At 50.5% G+C, this 17,912-nt stretch overlaps 1 protein-coding gene across 1 annotated transcript in view; it reads right to left on the minus strand.

Annotated features, from left to right (window-relative positions):
- The window catches only part of IL1RL2 (interleukin 1 receptor like 2), a gene marked incomplete at its 5' end in the record, with an annotated part of 47,237 nt that overhangs the window by 5,034 nt on the left and 24,291 nt on the right, over positions 1-17,912 (minus strand). Inside the window, 2 exons of the mRNA XM_081101505.1 lie at positions 717-878; positions 9,104-9,247. Of these exons, the coding sequence (XP_080957631.1) occupies positions 717-878; positions 9,104-9,247 (306 nt within the window). The remainder of the gene's footprint in view (positions 1-716; positions 879-9,103; positions 9,248-17,912) is intronic.

Below are 17,912 nucleotides of genomic sequence, written 5' to 3' on the forward strand. Positions count from 1 at the left end.
GGTTTAAGAAGCCTATGCCACCCACCACCTGTGCACATGGAAGGGTCCAAGCCTATGCCACCCACCACCTGTGCACATGGAAGGGTCTAAGAAGCCTATGCCACCCACCACCTGTGTACGTGGAAGGGTCCAAGCCTATGCCACTCACCACCTGTGCACGTGGAAGGGTCTAAGAAGCCTATGCCACTCACCACCTGTGCACGTGGAAGGGTCTAAGAAGCCTATGCCACCCACCGCCTGTGCACATGGAAGGGTCTAAGTGCCTATGCCACCCACCGCCTGTGCACATGGAAGGGTCTAAGTGCCTATGCCACCCACCGCCTGTGCACATGGAAGGGTCTAAGTGCCTATGCCACCCACCGCCTGTGCACATGGAAGGGTCTAAGTGCCTATGCCACCCACCGCCTGTGCACATGGAAGGTTCTAAGTGCCTATGCCACCCACCGCCTGTGCACGTGGTGGTTTAGCCATATCCTTGCTCAGAGAGTCACGGTGTTTCCGTCAGGGTCTCTGTTATCCTGTTGCAGGGATGAGCTGAACGGGAGAGGGGAGTGGGTTCTAAGCTCCCAGCTCAGGTGGAGAGCTGGACAGTGAAAGACTTCCTATGGTTCAGTGGGGAAGGCAAGCAGAGTCCCTACCATTTGTAAAGTGAAGGAAGGGAAGTTTCCGTTAATTTTTTTATTCATTTTTGTTTTTCTACCTCAGTTAACACATACCTTGTCCAGGAAACTCATCCCTGCCCAATATAAATAGCTTATATCCACACTGCCTCTCCAGCACCTCGGGCAGAGCCCTCAGAACCAGCGTGTCCACATCAGAGCTCCTGCAGTCGCGGGGAGGCTTGGGGTACAAGACGTACGCATCATACAGCTTCCCGTCTGAAAGAGAAATGTGGCGAGCTCATGGAACGAATCCTACCAAGTCCTTCCTACATGAACAAGGTGGAAATTGGAGTTGCTACCACGCTGTCCTCTTCGCTCAGGTCTGATGGCTTCAGAGTGCTCAGCTGGCTGACTCGGTGCCAAGCATTGCTGCTCTCAGCATCACATTCCTTTAACACTTAAATAATTCACTCCACTGGCTTCTTGCTTGCATGGTGTCCGAGAAGTTGAGCATAATTTCTATCTTTGCTTCTCTATGGTTAAGGTGACTTTTTGCCTCTGGCTTCTTTTGGGATATTTTTTCTTATCTTTGATTGTCTGTAGTTTGAAAATAATGTGCCTAGGTGTATGTGAGTTTTTTTGTGGGTTTTTAAAAATATTTACCACACTTGGTGTTCTCTGAGCTTCCTGGATTTGTGGTTTAGTGTCTAACATTAATTGCGGGAAATTCTCAGTCATTACTGTTTCAAACATATCTCTTCCTTTCTCTCTTTCTCCTCCTTCTGGGACTCTCTTTAGACTTTACCCCTTCTGTGGTTGTGCCACAGTCATTTTATGTTTAGTTTAGTTTTGTTTTGTTTTACAGTCTTTGTTCTCTTCACTTTTCAGTTTGGGGGGTTTCTACTTAGTTATCCTCAAGCTCAGAGACACTTTGCTGGGCCATGGCCTACCTAACAAGCCCATCAGGCAGCCTTCACTTTTGTTATACTACCCTCTGTGGTGCAGCTGAAAAGAATTGGAAGCAAGAGTCTCCATCAATGTCACTGTCGATGGATCCTGTGCAACAGAGTGCTGTTCTAACGGCACCAGGTGAAGTGGGCCAAATCCTCACAATGTAGCCCCACCGGTGAATCCCATCATTGAAACTGCACATTACTCTACAAGGAAACCAAGCAGCAGGCTCTAGGAATTGGCTGTGCCATGCTAAGAACTCAAACATCATTGCACATCATCATGTCAGAGTGAGCCAGTGTATACTGACCAGCCACAGGCCACAGCCACTGTGCTCACAGTGTACAGATGAACAAGACCCAGATATACAATCAGAAGGCCACTCATGAATGTAGAAATAGCATGCAGCACTGTAAGTTAGCAAATGGCTGAGTGAACAGAAGAGACCCAGCAGTTCTCTTAAAGGGCCAGGTACACGAAGTTACACAGTTCCTCTTCTCCTGAGCACCAGCTCTGGGTAGCAGCTTTGGGGGATCCAGGGACATATGGGGAGCAACTGGATTAACTGGCATCAGGGCAGGAACTCAGGGGTGGCTTTCTCGCAGACAGGGGTGCTCATAGGTGCCATTGTCCCCCATCCCAGAGCTGACTGGCAGCCATATCTGAGTTTCCATCAGCATGGCCCACACTTTTCGCCCCACCCTGGTGATTCCCTGAGACCCTGTCCCATCCAAATTGCAGCCCCACTCAAGCTGTTTGCAGAGGCTTTTCCATATGAATGGCCTGTCCTGGCTCAGGCTTCAGACTTTGCTAAAATTTCTCAAACAAGCAGAAGGCCTAAGACCTGGCACTAGCACCAGCCTGCCCTGCTTCACAGCTTGGCCTCACCTGGGCACTTCCAAGCCCAACACAAGTAGCAGCCATTGCAGATCTCTCTGTAGCTCTTGAGGGATGGCCCAAGCAGTGGCTGAATTTGTACTTCCCAGGAGGCCCTAGAGCCAATGCACCCAGTGGGCAGCTTCAGAAGACACCAGATTACAACTGTACACATCCACAAGCAACACACTCAAGGAGAAGACTCAGTGAGCACCAAAGACCCACTGAAGCACGTCCTACTTCATAAGTGTGTCTCCTGCACAGCAGCTTTTCCACTATAGTGACAGCTGTTCCTCACAGCCAATTGGCCTAGAAGTCAACTCCTCCCAGTGACGCCAACAGCAATCAAGGCTCAACTACAAGACTGTGTGCACAGCCCACACAGGGGTGCACCTAGAGTGCCCAACTCAGGTGACTGGGGAGGCTGAGTCACTGGGCCCTACAGGACACCTACTACACAAGGCCACTCTACCAATTCCAGGAGACATAGCAGTTCTACCTAATACATAGGAACAAATACAGGGAAGCAGCCAAAATGTGGAGACAAAGGAACATATCACTAATGAAAGAACAGAAGAAATCTCCAGAAAAAGAAGTAAATGAAGTAAAATCAAGCAAATTACTAGATACAGAGATCAAAAACATGGTTATAGGTTACTCAAGGACATTCATGAAAGCTTCAAGGGACTTAGTGAGACTTTCAAGAATCTTAGTGAGAATTTCAGACATGAAAAATAACCAGTCAGAAATTAAGCATACACTAACTAAAATAAAGAATAATTTACAGGGAGTCAACAGTCGAGTACAGGATTATGAGAATCAAATCAGTGATTTGGAATATGAGGAAGAAGAAAACAAAACACACCCAAACAGAACAGCAAAAAGAAAAAAGAATCCAAAAATATGAAGAGAGTGTAAAGAGCCTCTGGGACAACTTCAAGCTTACTAACATTTGATTATGGGAGTGCCAGAAGGAGAAGAGAGAGAGCAAGATATTGAAAACCTATTTGAAGTAATAATGGTGGAAAACTCCCTCTACTGGTGAAAGAAATAGACTTACAAGTCCAGGAAGCACAGAGTCCCAAATAAGAGGAACCCAAAAAGGACCACATTAATTAAGACACATCATAATTAAAATGCCAAGGGCTAAAGACAAAGAGAGAATCTTAAAAGCAGCAAGAGAAAAGCAGTTAGTTATCTACAAGGGAGTGCCCATATGACTATCAACTGATTTCTCAACAGAAACTGCAGGCCAGAAGGGAGTGGCAAGAAATATTCAAAGTGATGAATAGCAAGGACCTACAATCAAGATTACTCTATCCAGAAAAACTATCATTTAGAATTGAAGGTCAGATAAAGACCCTCACAGACAAAAAAAAAGCTAAAGGAGTTCACCACCACCAAACCAGTATTACATGAAATATTGAGGGGTAATACACACACACACACACACACACACACACACACACACACACACTAGAGGCCCAGTGCATGAATTCATGCACAGGTGGGGTCCAGCTGGCCCAGCCACAAAGGGGGGGATCGGGGCTGGGCCTGTCAGGAGGAGGAGAAGGCGGGAGGTTGGCTGGCTGGCCTGCCCTGATCAGTGCCAGGCCGGCTGGTGGGATGGGCTGCGGGTGATTGGTTGGTGGGCCCTGCCTCCAATTGGGGTGGAGGGGCTGATTGGGGTAGGGCCACTGTGGTGAGTGGTTGTGGGCAGTGGGATGGCCAAATCCACCCTCAAATGGGGTGGGGGGCTGATCAGGGGTCAGCAGCTGCGGGATGGGCCAGGGGAGGTTCGCCAGCCAGCTCCACCCCCGATTGGTGTGGTGCGGGGTTGGTCAGGGGCGGAGCTGACTGGGGAAGGGGCTGCAGGCTGATCAGGGTGGTGGGGTCTGATCGGGGATGGGGCTGGCCGTGGGAGGGGCTGTGGGTGGTGGGCTGGCTGGCGCCGCCCCCACCCCTGAATGGTGTTGGGGGGCCAATTTGGGGCCAGCAGCCTGGGGGAGGGGCCATGGGTGGTTGGCTGGCCAGCCCTTCCCGTGATCAGAGTGGGGGGACCAATCAGGGGCGGAGGGGCAGCAGGCCAATCAGGGTGGTTGGGGTCCATCGTGGCTGGTGCCAGCCAGAGGGAGGGTCAGCAGGCAGTTGGCCAGCTGGCCCTGCCCCTGATTGGATGGAGAGGCCAATCTGGGGTGGGGCTGGGTCGGGGGAGCGACTGCGGGCCGATTGGGGTGGTGGGGGCCAACATTCTTGCAGCCCCTCCCCACAACTGACCCCACCCCCTATTGGGGTTGGGGGGGGGGGGCGATCAGGGGTGGGCCGGCCATGGGGAGGGGCTGCAGGCCAATCAGTGTGGTGGGGGCCCATCGGGGGCGGGACCAGCCATGGGGAGGGGCTGGTTCCACCCCCTATTAGGGTGGGGGTGATCAGGGGCGGGGCTGGCCTGGGGGAGGGGTTGTGGGGTGGTTGGCCCACTGCGTTCTAGTCACTGGCTTTTTATATATAGAGATTTGTTTATTGATATCAGAGAGGAAGGAAGAGGGAGAGAGAGGTAGAAACATCGATGATGAGAGAGAATCACTGATCAGCTGCCTCCTGCAAACCCCCTACTGGGGGTCAAGCCTGCAATCCAGTCATGTACCCTTGACTGGAATCGAACCTAGGACCTTTCAGTTTGCGGGCTTATGCTCTATCCACTGAGCCAAACCAGGTAGGGCTGAGGGGAGGAGGAGAAGAGGAGGAGGAGGAGGAGGAGGAGGAGGAGGAGGAGGAGGAGGAGGAGGAGGAAGGGGAGGAGGGGGAGGGGGAGGAGGAGGAGGAGGAAGGGGAGGAGGGGGAGGGGGAGGAGGAGGGAGTGGAAGAAGAAGAAGAAGAAGAAGAAGAAGAAGAAGAAGAAGAAGAAGAAGAAGAAGAAGAAGAAATTATTAACAATAAAATGGCAATAAATACATATCTATCAATAATTAAATCTAAAAAATAGAACCAACGTCATGGAAACATGGAACAGACTGACGAATCTTAGAGGGAAGAGGGGAGGGGTGGTGGGAAGAGATTAGCCAAAGATCTTACATGCATCTTTGCATTACCTATGGACACTGACAATAGGATGGTGAGGCCTGGGATGGGGCAGGAACCAGGTGGAGGGGGGTGGGGGGTAGGAGAGGGACATCTGTAATACTCTCAACAATAAAGATTTAAAATAAAGTAAAAAGAAAACAGAAAAAAAAAATATGACACTTGCAAAATTGTCCCCAAAAAGGCCATGTGCTCTCAGGAGGGACTGAAAGGTTCCCGTGGATAGCACACGAGGAAGGACAGAATCGCGTTTCCTTCTAACACAGCTCACTCTAAAACCTGACCAAGATTTGTCCTAACTGTCCCCTGGCTTGATTTTGCCATTTTTCCTTTGTTTCCCTGTGTTCACTGTACCTACTTGGGTTTTGGTTGTACTTGTTCTGTTTACAGGAACTTTCTCACAAATACACACCCCTTAAGGTGTGTACGTCGGTCTGCGTGCTGTGTACACATGCACCCCTGGCAGGAGGGTTTGAAAGCGCCTCCTATGACTGAATGGAGAATAGACAGGACCCGTGGGCTTCAGCCGGGCCTACGATGGGAACCCCTTATAAACTGACTTCTACACAAGTAACGATTGGTCACGCAGAAAGCCTGACTAATCCCTGGGATAAATGCTCCATCACAGAAGGGCAGCTTCTCCCTCCTCATTGTGTTTGCCATCCATTGCTTCACAGGCGCCCAGACAACCAGGCTGTCCTCCAGGAAGGAGGCTGCAGGCAGCAGGGACTCCGCGCCCAGCACCGGCTGGCTGTCCAGGCCAGCACTCCCCGGGGGCTTACCCGAGAGCACGCAGAGCTGAGCTGTGGAGAACTTAATCACAAAGTGCCATAGACTTTTATGGATTAAAAAAAAACAAAAAGAGGAAGAGGATCACTGGCTGACTGTGGGTTCCCATCTCCCAACCCTCAGCCCAGGGCTGGGCTCTGAGCCTCTCCTCCCTCAGGTCAGTGGGGGCAGGGCGAGTCCGCCTCCCCCCTCCTCCTGCTGAGCTGGCCTCACTAACCGGACTCACCACCCTCCTTCCTCAGCTCCTGGAGCCACAGAGTCAGGGGGTGACAGTTCTGGGCACGCGGCTGAGCTGCCCGTCCGGGACGACAACAGCGAGCCGTGCACAGCTGGGGCGCCCCTGCCGGCCTGGAGCCACAGCCCGCATTCTGCAGTGTCATTTGTCATCATAAAAACAGCGGGGTCTTTTTGGTTGCTCAGGGGCTGACACGTTTGAATCCTAAAATTTCACGCAGAATAAAGTCCAGGTTAGGACACGTTCGTTTTATCAAACACGTGGGCAGCTCTGTCCAGTTATTCTCCATGCAAAGCAGACACTTGGAGTAAACAATGCTGCCTCTGAACAGGGACTGGGAAGACGAAGACGCGCTCCAGCCCGCTCTCCCCGCCCCTGCGGTCCTGCGCCCCTGCTCTAGTGAGCACCGCGAGGTGTGGACCTGAAGACTTACCCCCGTCTCTTCAAGCCCCTGAGCCGCACACGGCCTTGTGCCTTCTAGTCATCTTTCCACCCAGTCAGGGGCCCTGCCCCAGTTTATTACTTTACTCAAGGCCGGAATAGGTCACGTCCATTCTGAGCCGAGGATGCAGGGTGAGGCAAAGTGGGTTTAGAGTTATTTGTAAGGAAAATAATACAATAATTAATAAATATTAATACAAGAATACGCTGTGTTTTGTGTACTCACAGCTGTAAGCCTCCTTTGCCGCCCCCTGTATATCGCATTAAAACCACACGGGGTGGGGTGGGGGTGGGGGGGAACACTGGCTCCTTCATGTTAGGGTCTCACCCAGGGCTTCCGAGCTGAAAGCAGCGGCAGGGCCCAGACCCAGCACCCACTGCAACCTCCAGGCAGAGCGGCCAGCAGCTGGCCTTGACCTCAGGCACGGGGAGCCCAGCTGTGCCCAGGTCCTGCCCAGGGCCTCTCTGGACTTCCATTCAGCTGCTCCTGCAGCACCCTGTGAGACAGGGCTGCTCTGCTTCCTCTTGCCTCCCTCCCTCCTTCCTTCCTTTTTCTCATTCCCTAACTAAAAGGAGAGAACATCAAATACTGCACCACAGGCAGCAGGGTGTCTACCAGCACCCATCGTGCACACACAACCATCCTACCCACACACCCATCCTGCCCACACACCCATACTGCCCACACACCCATCCCACCCACACACCCATCCCGCCCACACACCCATCCCGCCCACACACCCATCCCGCCCACACACCCATCCCGCCCACACACCCATCCTGCCCACAAACCCATCCTGCCCACACACCCATCCTGCCCAAACAGCCATCCTGCCCACACACCCATCCTGCCCAAACAGCCATCCTGCCCACACACCCATCCTACCCACACACCCATCCTGCCACACACCCATCCTACCCACACACCCATCCTGCCCACACAACCATCCTACCCACACACCCATCCTACCCACACACCCATCCTGCCCACACACCCATCCTGCCCACACACCCATCCTGCCCACACAACCATCCTACCCACACACCCATCCTACCCACACACCCATCCTGCCCACACACCCATCCTGCCCACACACCCATCCTGCCCACACAACCATCCTACCCACATACCCATCCTGCCCAAACAGCCATCCTGCCCACACACCCATCCTACACACACCCATCCTGCCCACACAGCCATCCTGCCCACACAGCCATCCTGCCCACACACCCATCCTACCCACACACCCATCCTGCCCACACACCCATCCTACCCACACACCCATCCTGCCCACACAACCATCCTGCCCACACACCCATCCTACCCACACACCCATCCTGCCCACACAACCATCCTACCCACACACCCATCCTGCCCAAACAGCCATCCTGCCCACACACCCATCCTGCCCACACACCCATCCTGCCCACACAACCATCCTACCCACACACCCATCCTACCCACACACCCATCCTGCCCACACACCCATCCTGCCCACACACCCATCCTGCCCACACAACCATCCTACCCACACACCCATCCTACCCACACACCCATCCTGCCCACACAACCATCCTACCCACACACCCATCCTACCCACACACCCATCCTGCCCACACACCCATCCTACCCACACACCCATCCTGCCCACACAACCATCCTACCCACACACCCATCCTGCCCACACACCCATCCTGCCCACACACCCATCCTGCCCACACACCCATCCTACCACACACCCATCCTGCCCACACACCCATCCTGCCCACACACCCATCCTACCCACACACCCATCCTACCCACACACCCATCCTGACATGCACCCACTGTGCTAAGGGCAGTTCCTGGATGAAGAGCAATTTGCTTAAGGAGCAAGTTCCTCCTTTTGCTCACACCAGTGGATGTGCGATCCCTTTGAAAGGCTTTGCAGTGGGACCTAGGGATCTGCCCCCTGGGTCGCACAGGCCTCAGCGGGGTGTGGCTGACAGCGCAGGTGCCCGGGAAGGCACTTGGCAGCATGAAGGTCCAGGGAGAGGCCTGCCTCTGCACGTGCCGCGACATAAGAGGCAGCTCGAAAGCAAGACCAAGTGTTTTCAAATGGCCACACGGTGAGCGAACACCTGCACTTACCTGCTATGGTCCCGGCAGAGTGGAAGGCACTTCGATACCAGAGCACAATGTCGATCCTAAACCTGCTGGACACGCACAGGACAAGCGCAGCGGCGCCCGTGATGGCCAGCAGCCCGCCGATCAGGTACGCTCGCCAGTCTGGCGCTGCGAGGAGAGCAGAATAACACAGTCAGTCCTGAGTTCCTCACAGGCCCCCTGCAAAGGCCAGGGATGCATTCGATGTCAGTGAGGGAACGGTGACTACTCCTCCCTCGCTAAATCATAGGCCTGAGCGTAGAGAGCTGTGGTCTGACCCTGAACTTCAGGAAACAGAGCTCTGAGCCTGGGGAGGGTGGTGCTGAGGCCCGTTGCATGAGGGTGCCACCTCCCTATGAAGATGCCCCCAGGAGCACACCCTCCCCCCAGGAGGACATGCCCCGTGAGGACGCTGCCCTGCATGGCACTGTCCACACTCCAGATGTGAAGCCAGCATCGTGTTGGAAAGCCCCGCAGCAGGCACTGCCACACGCTCTTGATTATAATGTTGCTATAACTGCTACTCAAAACTGAGCAGCAGGACTCCTGCCATAAGTACAGAGCTCTCAGTTGCATCTAAAGCCATCTCTTTTGGCTCCACAAGCCTGGCCCGGAGCCAGCGATGGCCCCAGCCTCTAGGTGCCAGCGCCCACTCCAACCTGCCCCAGCCTCCGGGGGCAGCGCCCACCCAACCCGCCCCAGCCTCCGGGGGCAGCGCCCACCCAACCCGCCCCAGCCTCCGGGACCAGCTCCCACCCAACCCGCCCCAGCCTCCGGGGCCAGCGCCCACCCAACCTGCCCCAGCCTCCGGGACCAGCGCCCACCCCAACCCGCCCCAGCCTCCGGGACCAGCTCCCCGGAGGGCAGACGCCCTGCGCTGTGAGGTCCCTGCAGAGCGATTATGGAAAAAGTTGTGGGCAGCACCTGACCGAGGAGCAGACCAGTTCCCCTGAACGCCGTGTCCACAGAAACACGCTCCTTCCTACGTGTCTGATAAGAGGAACAGCCGCTTTCTTCCTCACCACCAGCCACACCGCTGCTGCCAAAGGAGCGGCTCCCAGGACAGAATAAGAAAGAGGGAAGGACAGGGAGAGAAATCCTCCCCACTCTGGGGACCTACCCCACACACCACTTTTTCCATGGACCCTTCTTGATCCTCCAGTCCCCAAAGAAGGGTGGAAGGAAGGGAGGGACTCACTTCTCTGGATTTCCAAAGCACTTTCACTTTAAAAGGGCCATCACCACTGGCCTAGGCCACACTCCGAGGCCAAGGACATGCCCAGCCAGCACTGCAGGTCTTCAGTGCGTGGCCCAGGGAAGCGATGTCTGGAAACATTCTGTGTCACGACAATGGCAACCACTAACTCCGCCCCAGTACGGCCCGGGGGCCTGCCTGCAGGGTGCTGGTGCCATCTGACCCTGACCACTTCTTTGAGCCTCTCCTTCCTCATCTTAGATGCTGCTGCCTTCCTCCCACCCTTCGTGTCTTGGCCCTTTCCCAGCTCTCCGGACGCCGAGGCCCCTCTCCCTTCGGCTCTGTTCTGGGAACCCTGACTGCGCAGCCAGGGGTCTGGGTATCGTAATGCTCACACTACGGAGACCACGCTCACAGTTTATGGGACTCGGAAGCCCTTGGTAAGTAGGCCGGGGCGACGGCCGGAGGTTCTTGAGCTGACCAGTCACTGCATTCAGGAGCGGTGACACCCTGTTTTGTAAATGAGCTAAAGGATGCTGAGATTGGAAACGGAAAACGAATGGCAGTGCAGAGGGAGTATGAGCTTTGAAGCTGGACGAAGTGGGAACCTCGCTGTTGAGACACCAGGTGCCTGTTGAAGCCCATCAGGGAGGTGCTAGCCATTGGGCCCACATGGCTACCGCCAGCCTTAAGCAGAGATGGTAGCTGAGAGTAAGTGATTAGGGAAATTCCCAGAAGGGTGCACCCAATCCAAACAACTTTCTAGTGACCCTGCTTCAGGCTCAGATTCAATTGGGATGTGTCTTCTACAAAAATAAGGAAGTCAAGTGGAGAAGCTGCAGCCTTACCTCTGGCCCCAAGCAAACCCACAGAGGCTTGGCTTTAAGAGAGAATATTTCTAAAAACTCAGGGAAAACAAAATGAAACGCACGTGTCCAAAAAGACATTGCACGTGAGATGTGAAGTAAGTGTGGACAGGAACAAAGATGCATGTGGTAAGCCCAGACTTCTCAGCTGGCCTACAGCAAAGATGACAAATTACCCTCTTCCCTCCTGCATGACCGGCCGCTGTTCGCTGTGGCGGCCTTATTCCTCTGAGCCAGGCCTTTGCCTCCCGGTGGTCGGTGGTCGTGTGTAAGTCAGCGCTGGCATGAAAGTCTGCACTGGAGGAGATGCCAAGATGGCTGCAGAGCAGCTGGCGCTCCATCCACTTCCTCCCAGCCCCTGGCCACACTTGCAGCTAAATTAGAGAGCAATCAGCTTGAAAAAGCAGTTGAGGTGCAGCTGATCTGAAATATTATAACCAAGGAGCATGAAGGAAGTCGGGAGGAGCCTTAGGGGTGTTAAGACATGGAGAGGGTGGGCCACCTAATACAGCTGGTGGCCAGGAAGTGGGGGCGGGGGAGGGATCCTGGCTGTGGAGCTCCGCCTCCAGGGAGCATGGGTCTCAGCCCGGTGCAAGGATCCCCAACCCACAGCAACAGAGGCAGGAAGGGGCCCCTGGGGCCTGGGGCGTGGCAATCAGTGGGTATTCTGTCCACCTGGGAGACTGGGCAGCACCAGCCAGGTAAGGGGAGCTCCTCTTCCACCACCAGCCAGGGAAGTTCGCTGCAGTCTGTGACTCTGGAGAGTCCACAGGCCACGCCACTTGGTGGAGGGTCTGCCCGTGCGCTCAGCAGTGACCTTGAGGGGCTGTGTGCTCTGGGAGTGAAAGGGCGAGGGCTACGCCCTCCATCTTGCCCCGAATCCTCCATTTTTGGGCAGAGCCATGTGCTCAGCAAAGAGCTCCTTTCCGGAAGAAACCCAAGCCTCTGCTAGCCACACCTAGGATTCCTTTAAACTAACCAATGATAATCAAGGGAAGTGCGTGCCATAGATATGACCACATCCTGTGTAACGAGGCACCGACTTGCACCTGGCCAATCGGCAGGGCCCACAGTCCTCTCTCCTCCCCTTACTATTAAACCCCTTTTTCCCATGGGGCTGGCACTCTTGTCTCGCCACTGAGTTGGTCGAGGCTGGGAGCCAAACCCGGGTTTGTAATAAAGACTCTCTGCTTTTGCATCGGACTCGGCTGGCTCCCTGTTGGTCTATTGGGGATCTTGAAATCTGGGCATAACAGGAGGACTGTGGGCAGAGAGCCAGGCAGGGGCTAAACCATGTGGCCTGGGAAGGAGGATGGGTCTCGCCCACACTGAGTGCCATGCAGCACCACTCCCCCACCTGCTGACACTCAGTTAGCCTGTCCTGCTTGTTCCGCTGCTCAGGGCCTAGAGCTAGAAATGCTCACCAATGCTCTGTGGTGAGACATGCAGAGAAACCAAAGTTCTGCTCAGGGACGATTTCCTTCACCTGCTTTCCTGGTCCCACAGCACGGAGGTGCAAGGAGACATGCAGAGCGAGCACTTAAAGACTCTGCCTCTAGGGGAGGCTTCTGTCCAGGAGCCAGGAGGCCAGGGATAGGCTCTGGGGTTGCATTGAAAATTGAAGGGAAATAAAGTGCTTCCGGACACCGACAACAAAAGGTTAAAGAAGTTCATTACCAACAAACCAGGATTGCAAGAAACACTTGCTGTAAGGAGAGAGAGAGAGAGAGAGAGAGAAACACAAGCATAAAGAAAAACAATTGCAATAAATAAATAAATACCAATAAATAATAACCTTAAAAGTAAATGGATTAAATGCTTTAATCAAAAACATAGGGTAGCTGAATGGATAAGAAAACATTATATATATATATATATATACTGTCTATAAGAGACCCACCTCAGAACAAGGAACTCACACAGACTGAAAGTGAAGGGATAGAAAAAAATTCCATGCATGCTCTGGTCAGTGTGACCCAGTGGTTAAGAGTCTCAGCCCATGCAGCAATAGGCCACAAATTTGATTCCCAGTCAAGGGCATGTACATGGATTGCAGGTTCAATCCCAGTCGGGGAGTGTGTGGGAGGCAACAAATCAATGTATCTCTCTCACATTGGTGTTTCTCTCTCTCTCTCTCTCTCTCTCTCTCTCTCTCTCTCTCTGTCTCTCTCTTTCCTCCCCCCCCCTTGCACTCTCTCTAAAAGTCAATGGAAAAAATATCCTCAGCTGAGGATTAACAATAACAAAAATATTCCATGCAAATGGAAACTAAAAAGTTAGGTAGCAATACTCAGATCTGACAAAATAGACTTCAAAACAAAGGCCATAAACAAGACAAAGAAGGCCGCTATATAATACTAAGGGATAAGCCCAACAAGAGGATATAACCCTGGTAAATATATAGGCACGCATGTGCACACACACACACACACACACACACATTATTTTTTTTAAGACAACTCTTGGTGGACTTTAGGGGAGAGCAACAGAATTACAGTCATAGAAGGAGACTTTAACACCCCACTGACATCACTGGATAGATCTTCCAGATAAAAAATCAACAAGGAAACAGAGGCCTTAAATTAGACAGTAGATCAGATGGATTTAATTGAAATTTACAGAACATTTCATCCCAAAGCAATACATTCTCATCTAATTTACAATGAGCATTCTCAAAGATAGGCCAAATGTTTGACACAAAATAAATATTAACAAATTCAAGAAGGTTGAAATCTTGTTAAATATCTTCTTGGATCACAGTGGCATGAAACTAGAAATCAACTACAATTTTTAAAACCCTCAAAAATTTTCAAAAAAATGGAGGCTAAATAGTGTTATTAAACAATGAGTGGGTTACCAATGAGATCAAGAAAGACATAAAAAATTACCTGGAAACAAGTGAAAATGAACACAAAACAACCCAAATCTATGGACACAATGAAAACAGTCCTGAAAGGGAAGTTCACAGCATTGCAGGCCTAGCTCAAGTAGCAATAAAAATCTAAAATAAATAACTGAGCCCTATGCCTAAACCAACTACAAAAAGAACAACAAACAAAGCCCAGAAGAAGTAGAAGAAAGGAAATAATAAAGAGGAGAGTGGAAATAAATGACATAGAGAATAAAAAAAAAAAAAAAAGCAAAAGATAAATGAAACCAAGAGATGGTTCCTTGGAAAGACAAATAAGGTTGATAAACCCTTAGCCAGACTCACCAAGAAACAAAGAGAAAGCACCCAAATAAATAAAATCACAAATGAAAGAGGGAAAGTAGCAACTGACACCACAGAAATACAAATAATTGTAAAAAATATGCCAAAAAAATGGACAATCTGGGCAAAAGGGACAAATTCCTAGAAACATACAATCTTCAAAACTCATTCAGGAAAAATAAAAAAGCCTGACTAGGTCAACAACAACTAATGAAGCTGAAGCAGTAATAAAAATAAAAACTCCCAGTAAACAAAATTCCTGGACCGATGGCCTCACAGGGGACTTTTATCAAGCATACAAAGAAAAACTAACACCTATCCTCTTCAAACTATTCCAAAAAATTCAAGAAGAGGAAAGACTTTCAAGCTCTTTTTACAAAGCCAGTATTACCCTAATTCCAAAATCAGATGAAGATACTACAAAGAAAGAAAATCATAGGCCAATATTCCTGATGAACATAGATGCTAAAATCCTCAAAAAATATTAGCAAATTGGATCCAGCAATAGATTGAAAAGATCATACACCATGATCAATTTATTCCAGGGATGCAAGGTTGGTCAAATATTCATAATTCAATAAATATGACAGATCACAAAAAAAACAAAAACAAATGAAAGGTTAAAACCACATGATCATATCAATAGATACACAAAGAACATTTGATAAAATCCAGCACCCATTTATGATAAAAACTCTAAACAAAGTGGGAATAGAGGGAACATATCTCAGTGTAATAAAGGGCACATATGACAAACCCCACAGCCAACATCACACTCAATGGGCAAAAACAAAGTGCTTCCCTTAAGATCAGGAACAAGACAGGGATGTCTGCTTTCAGCACCTATTCAACATAGTACTGGAAGTCTTGGCCACAGAAATAAAAGGTATCCATATTGGAAAGGAGGAAACAAAACTGTCATTATTCACCAATAACATGATATTGTGCATAGAAAACCATGAAGAGTCCACCAAAAAAACTGCTATATCTAATATATGAATTCGGCTAAGTAGCAGGATACAAAATTAACATCCAGATCAGTGGCATTTTTGTACACTTACTAGAGGCCCAGTGCACGGCATTCGTGCACCGGGGGGTGTGGAGGTCCCTCAGCCCAACCTGCACCCTCTGCAATCTGGGAGCCCTCAGGAGAGCCCTCTCCAATCCGGGAGTTTCTGTCTGTCTTTGCAATCATATGAGCGAACTGTCTGAGATCCCAACTCAGTTTGGTTTGTTGCTCACAGAATAATAGAGGCTTTTTTTTTTTCTTTGCTTCATTGGTGGAGATTTCCTGGACGTTTTAAGATATCTTCCCTTTAATTTTTCCTAGACACTCTGATTTTACGTATGTCTCTCACCTTTGCTTTCCCTCCATCCCCCACCACAACAGTAACTTGCCCCAGGCTCACTTTGCTCTAGTGTCTAGGACAGTGGTTCTCAACCTTCTGGCCCTTTAAATACAGTTCCTCATCTTGTGTCCCAACCATAAAATGATTTTCGTTGCTGCTTCATAACTGTAATGTTGATACTGTTATGAATGGTAATGTAAATATCTGATATGCAGGATGGTCTTAGGCGACCTCTGTGAAAGGGTCGTTCAACCACCAAAGGAGTCACAACCCACAGGTTGAGAACCGCTACTCTAGTGTCTAGGAGATCCGCCTGCCATCAGAACTACGATTCCCAGCATTCCAGGTGCTCCCCATGCTCTTGGTTTTCCCTTCCTGCTCTGTCTCCGTCCATGGCCTCCCACTCTGCCAAGTCCTCCAAGCTGCCAGCTCTCCCTCTCTGCTCTCCGTCTGGCAGCTTGGGGAGCCAAGTTCCCCAAGCCACTCCACTCTCTGCTGGCTCTCCCATTCTGCTCTCCACCTGGTGCCTGTGTATGCAAATCAACCCACCAATGATGGTGGGTTGATTTGCATACTCGCTCCTGATTGGCTGGTGAGCGTAGCGGGGGGACGGTCAATTTTACATGATTCTCTTTTATTATATGGGATAATGAACTATCAGAAAGAGAAAATGCCCTAGCCAGTTTGGTTCAGTGAATAGAGCACCTGCCTGTGGACTGAGGGGTTTGGGGTTCGATTTCGGTCAAGGGCACATGCCCAAGTTGCAGGCTCGATTCCCCTAGGGGGCGTGCAGGAGGTTTCACTCTCATCATTGATGTTTCTATCTCTCTTTTCCTCTTCCTTTCTCTCTGAAATCAATAAAAATATATTTAAAAAAAGAGATACTAAGAAAACAATACCACTTCCTACTGCAACAAAAAATAAGGTACCTAAAAATAAACGTAACCAAGGAGGTAAAAGACCAATACTCAGAAAACTATAGGACATTGAAAAAGGACACAGAGGAAGATACAAACAAGTGGAAGTATATACCTCTAGTGCACAATGAACATTCTCAAAAATAGACCACATGTATGACACAAAAGGAGTCTTAACAAATTCAAGAATGTTGAAATCTTGGATTGGAAAAATTAACATCATTAAAATGTCCATACTACCCAAAGAAATCTATAGATTCAATGCAATTCTGATTAAAATACTAATGGCCTGACTGATCACCCCTAACCAGTCATCTGCCTTCCTGATCACCCCTAACTGCTCTGCCTGCCTGTCTGATTGCCCCTAACTGTCTCTGCCTCGGCCCCGCCACTGTGGCTTTGTCCAGAAGGACGTCCGGAAGACGTCCAGTCTATCCGGTCTAATTAGCATATTACCCTTTTATTAGTATAGATAACCAAGATCTGGAAACAGCCCAAGTGCCCATCAGTAGACGAGTGGATAAAAAAGCTGTGGCACATTTACACCATGAAATACTATGCAGCAGTAAAAAAGGAGCTCTTACCCTTTGAGACAGCATGGAGGGACCTGGAGAGTATCATGCTAAGTGAAATAAGCCAGTCAGAGAAAGACAAACACCATATGATCTCACTAATATGTGGAATCTAATGAACAAAATAAACCAAACAAAACCAGAGGCATGGACACATGGAACAGACTGACAGATCTTAGAGGGGGCTGGAGGTGTGGGTGACTGGATGAAAGAAGGTGAAGAGAGTGGCCAAAGAGCATATACGCACAGCCCCCATCGACACAGACAACAGTGTGGTGTATGTCGGAGTGGCGGGGGGGTGAGCTTCCGGCAAAGGGAGGGGGAACTGGGGGGCATCTGTAATAGTGTCAACATTAAAAACAAAAGAAAAAGACAAAAAAGAAAATCTATGTTGGTCATTTTTAGTCAAGGTCACTAAACAAAGAACTCACACTTCTAGGTTGAGGCCGATTTCAATGATAATTCCTTCAAGTCTTGTGCAGTCTCCTCCCCTCTTCTCTCTGGGTGGCTCCTGAGTCCTCTGTGCTAATCCTACCCAAGGATATGCCATGGAGGGCTGCCTCTCCACCTAACAACTCACAGCCTGAAATGTCCAAGCAGCATGATCTAGGAATAGCTCCAAAGTGGGAACAACACAATCGTGACATATTTATAGCAGAAAAATCAACTGTGATTTAGTTCTTC

The sequence above is a fragment of the Myotis nattereri genome (genome assembly GCF_964212035.1).
Source record: "Myotis nattereri genome assembly, chromosome: 10".
Taxonomy (NCBI): domain Eukaryota; kingdom Metazoa; phylum Chordata; class Mammalia; order Chiroptera; family Vespertilionidae; genus Myotis; species Myotis nattereri.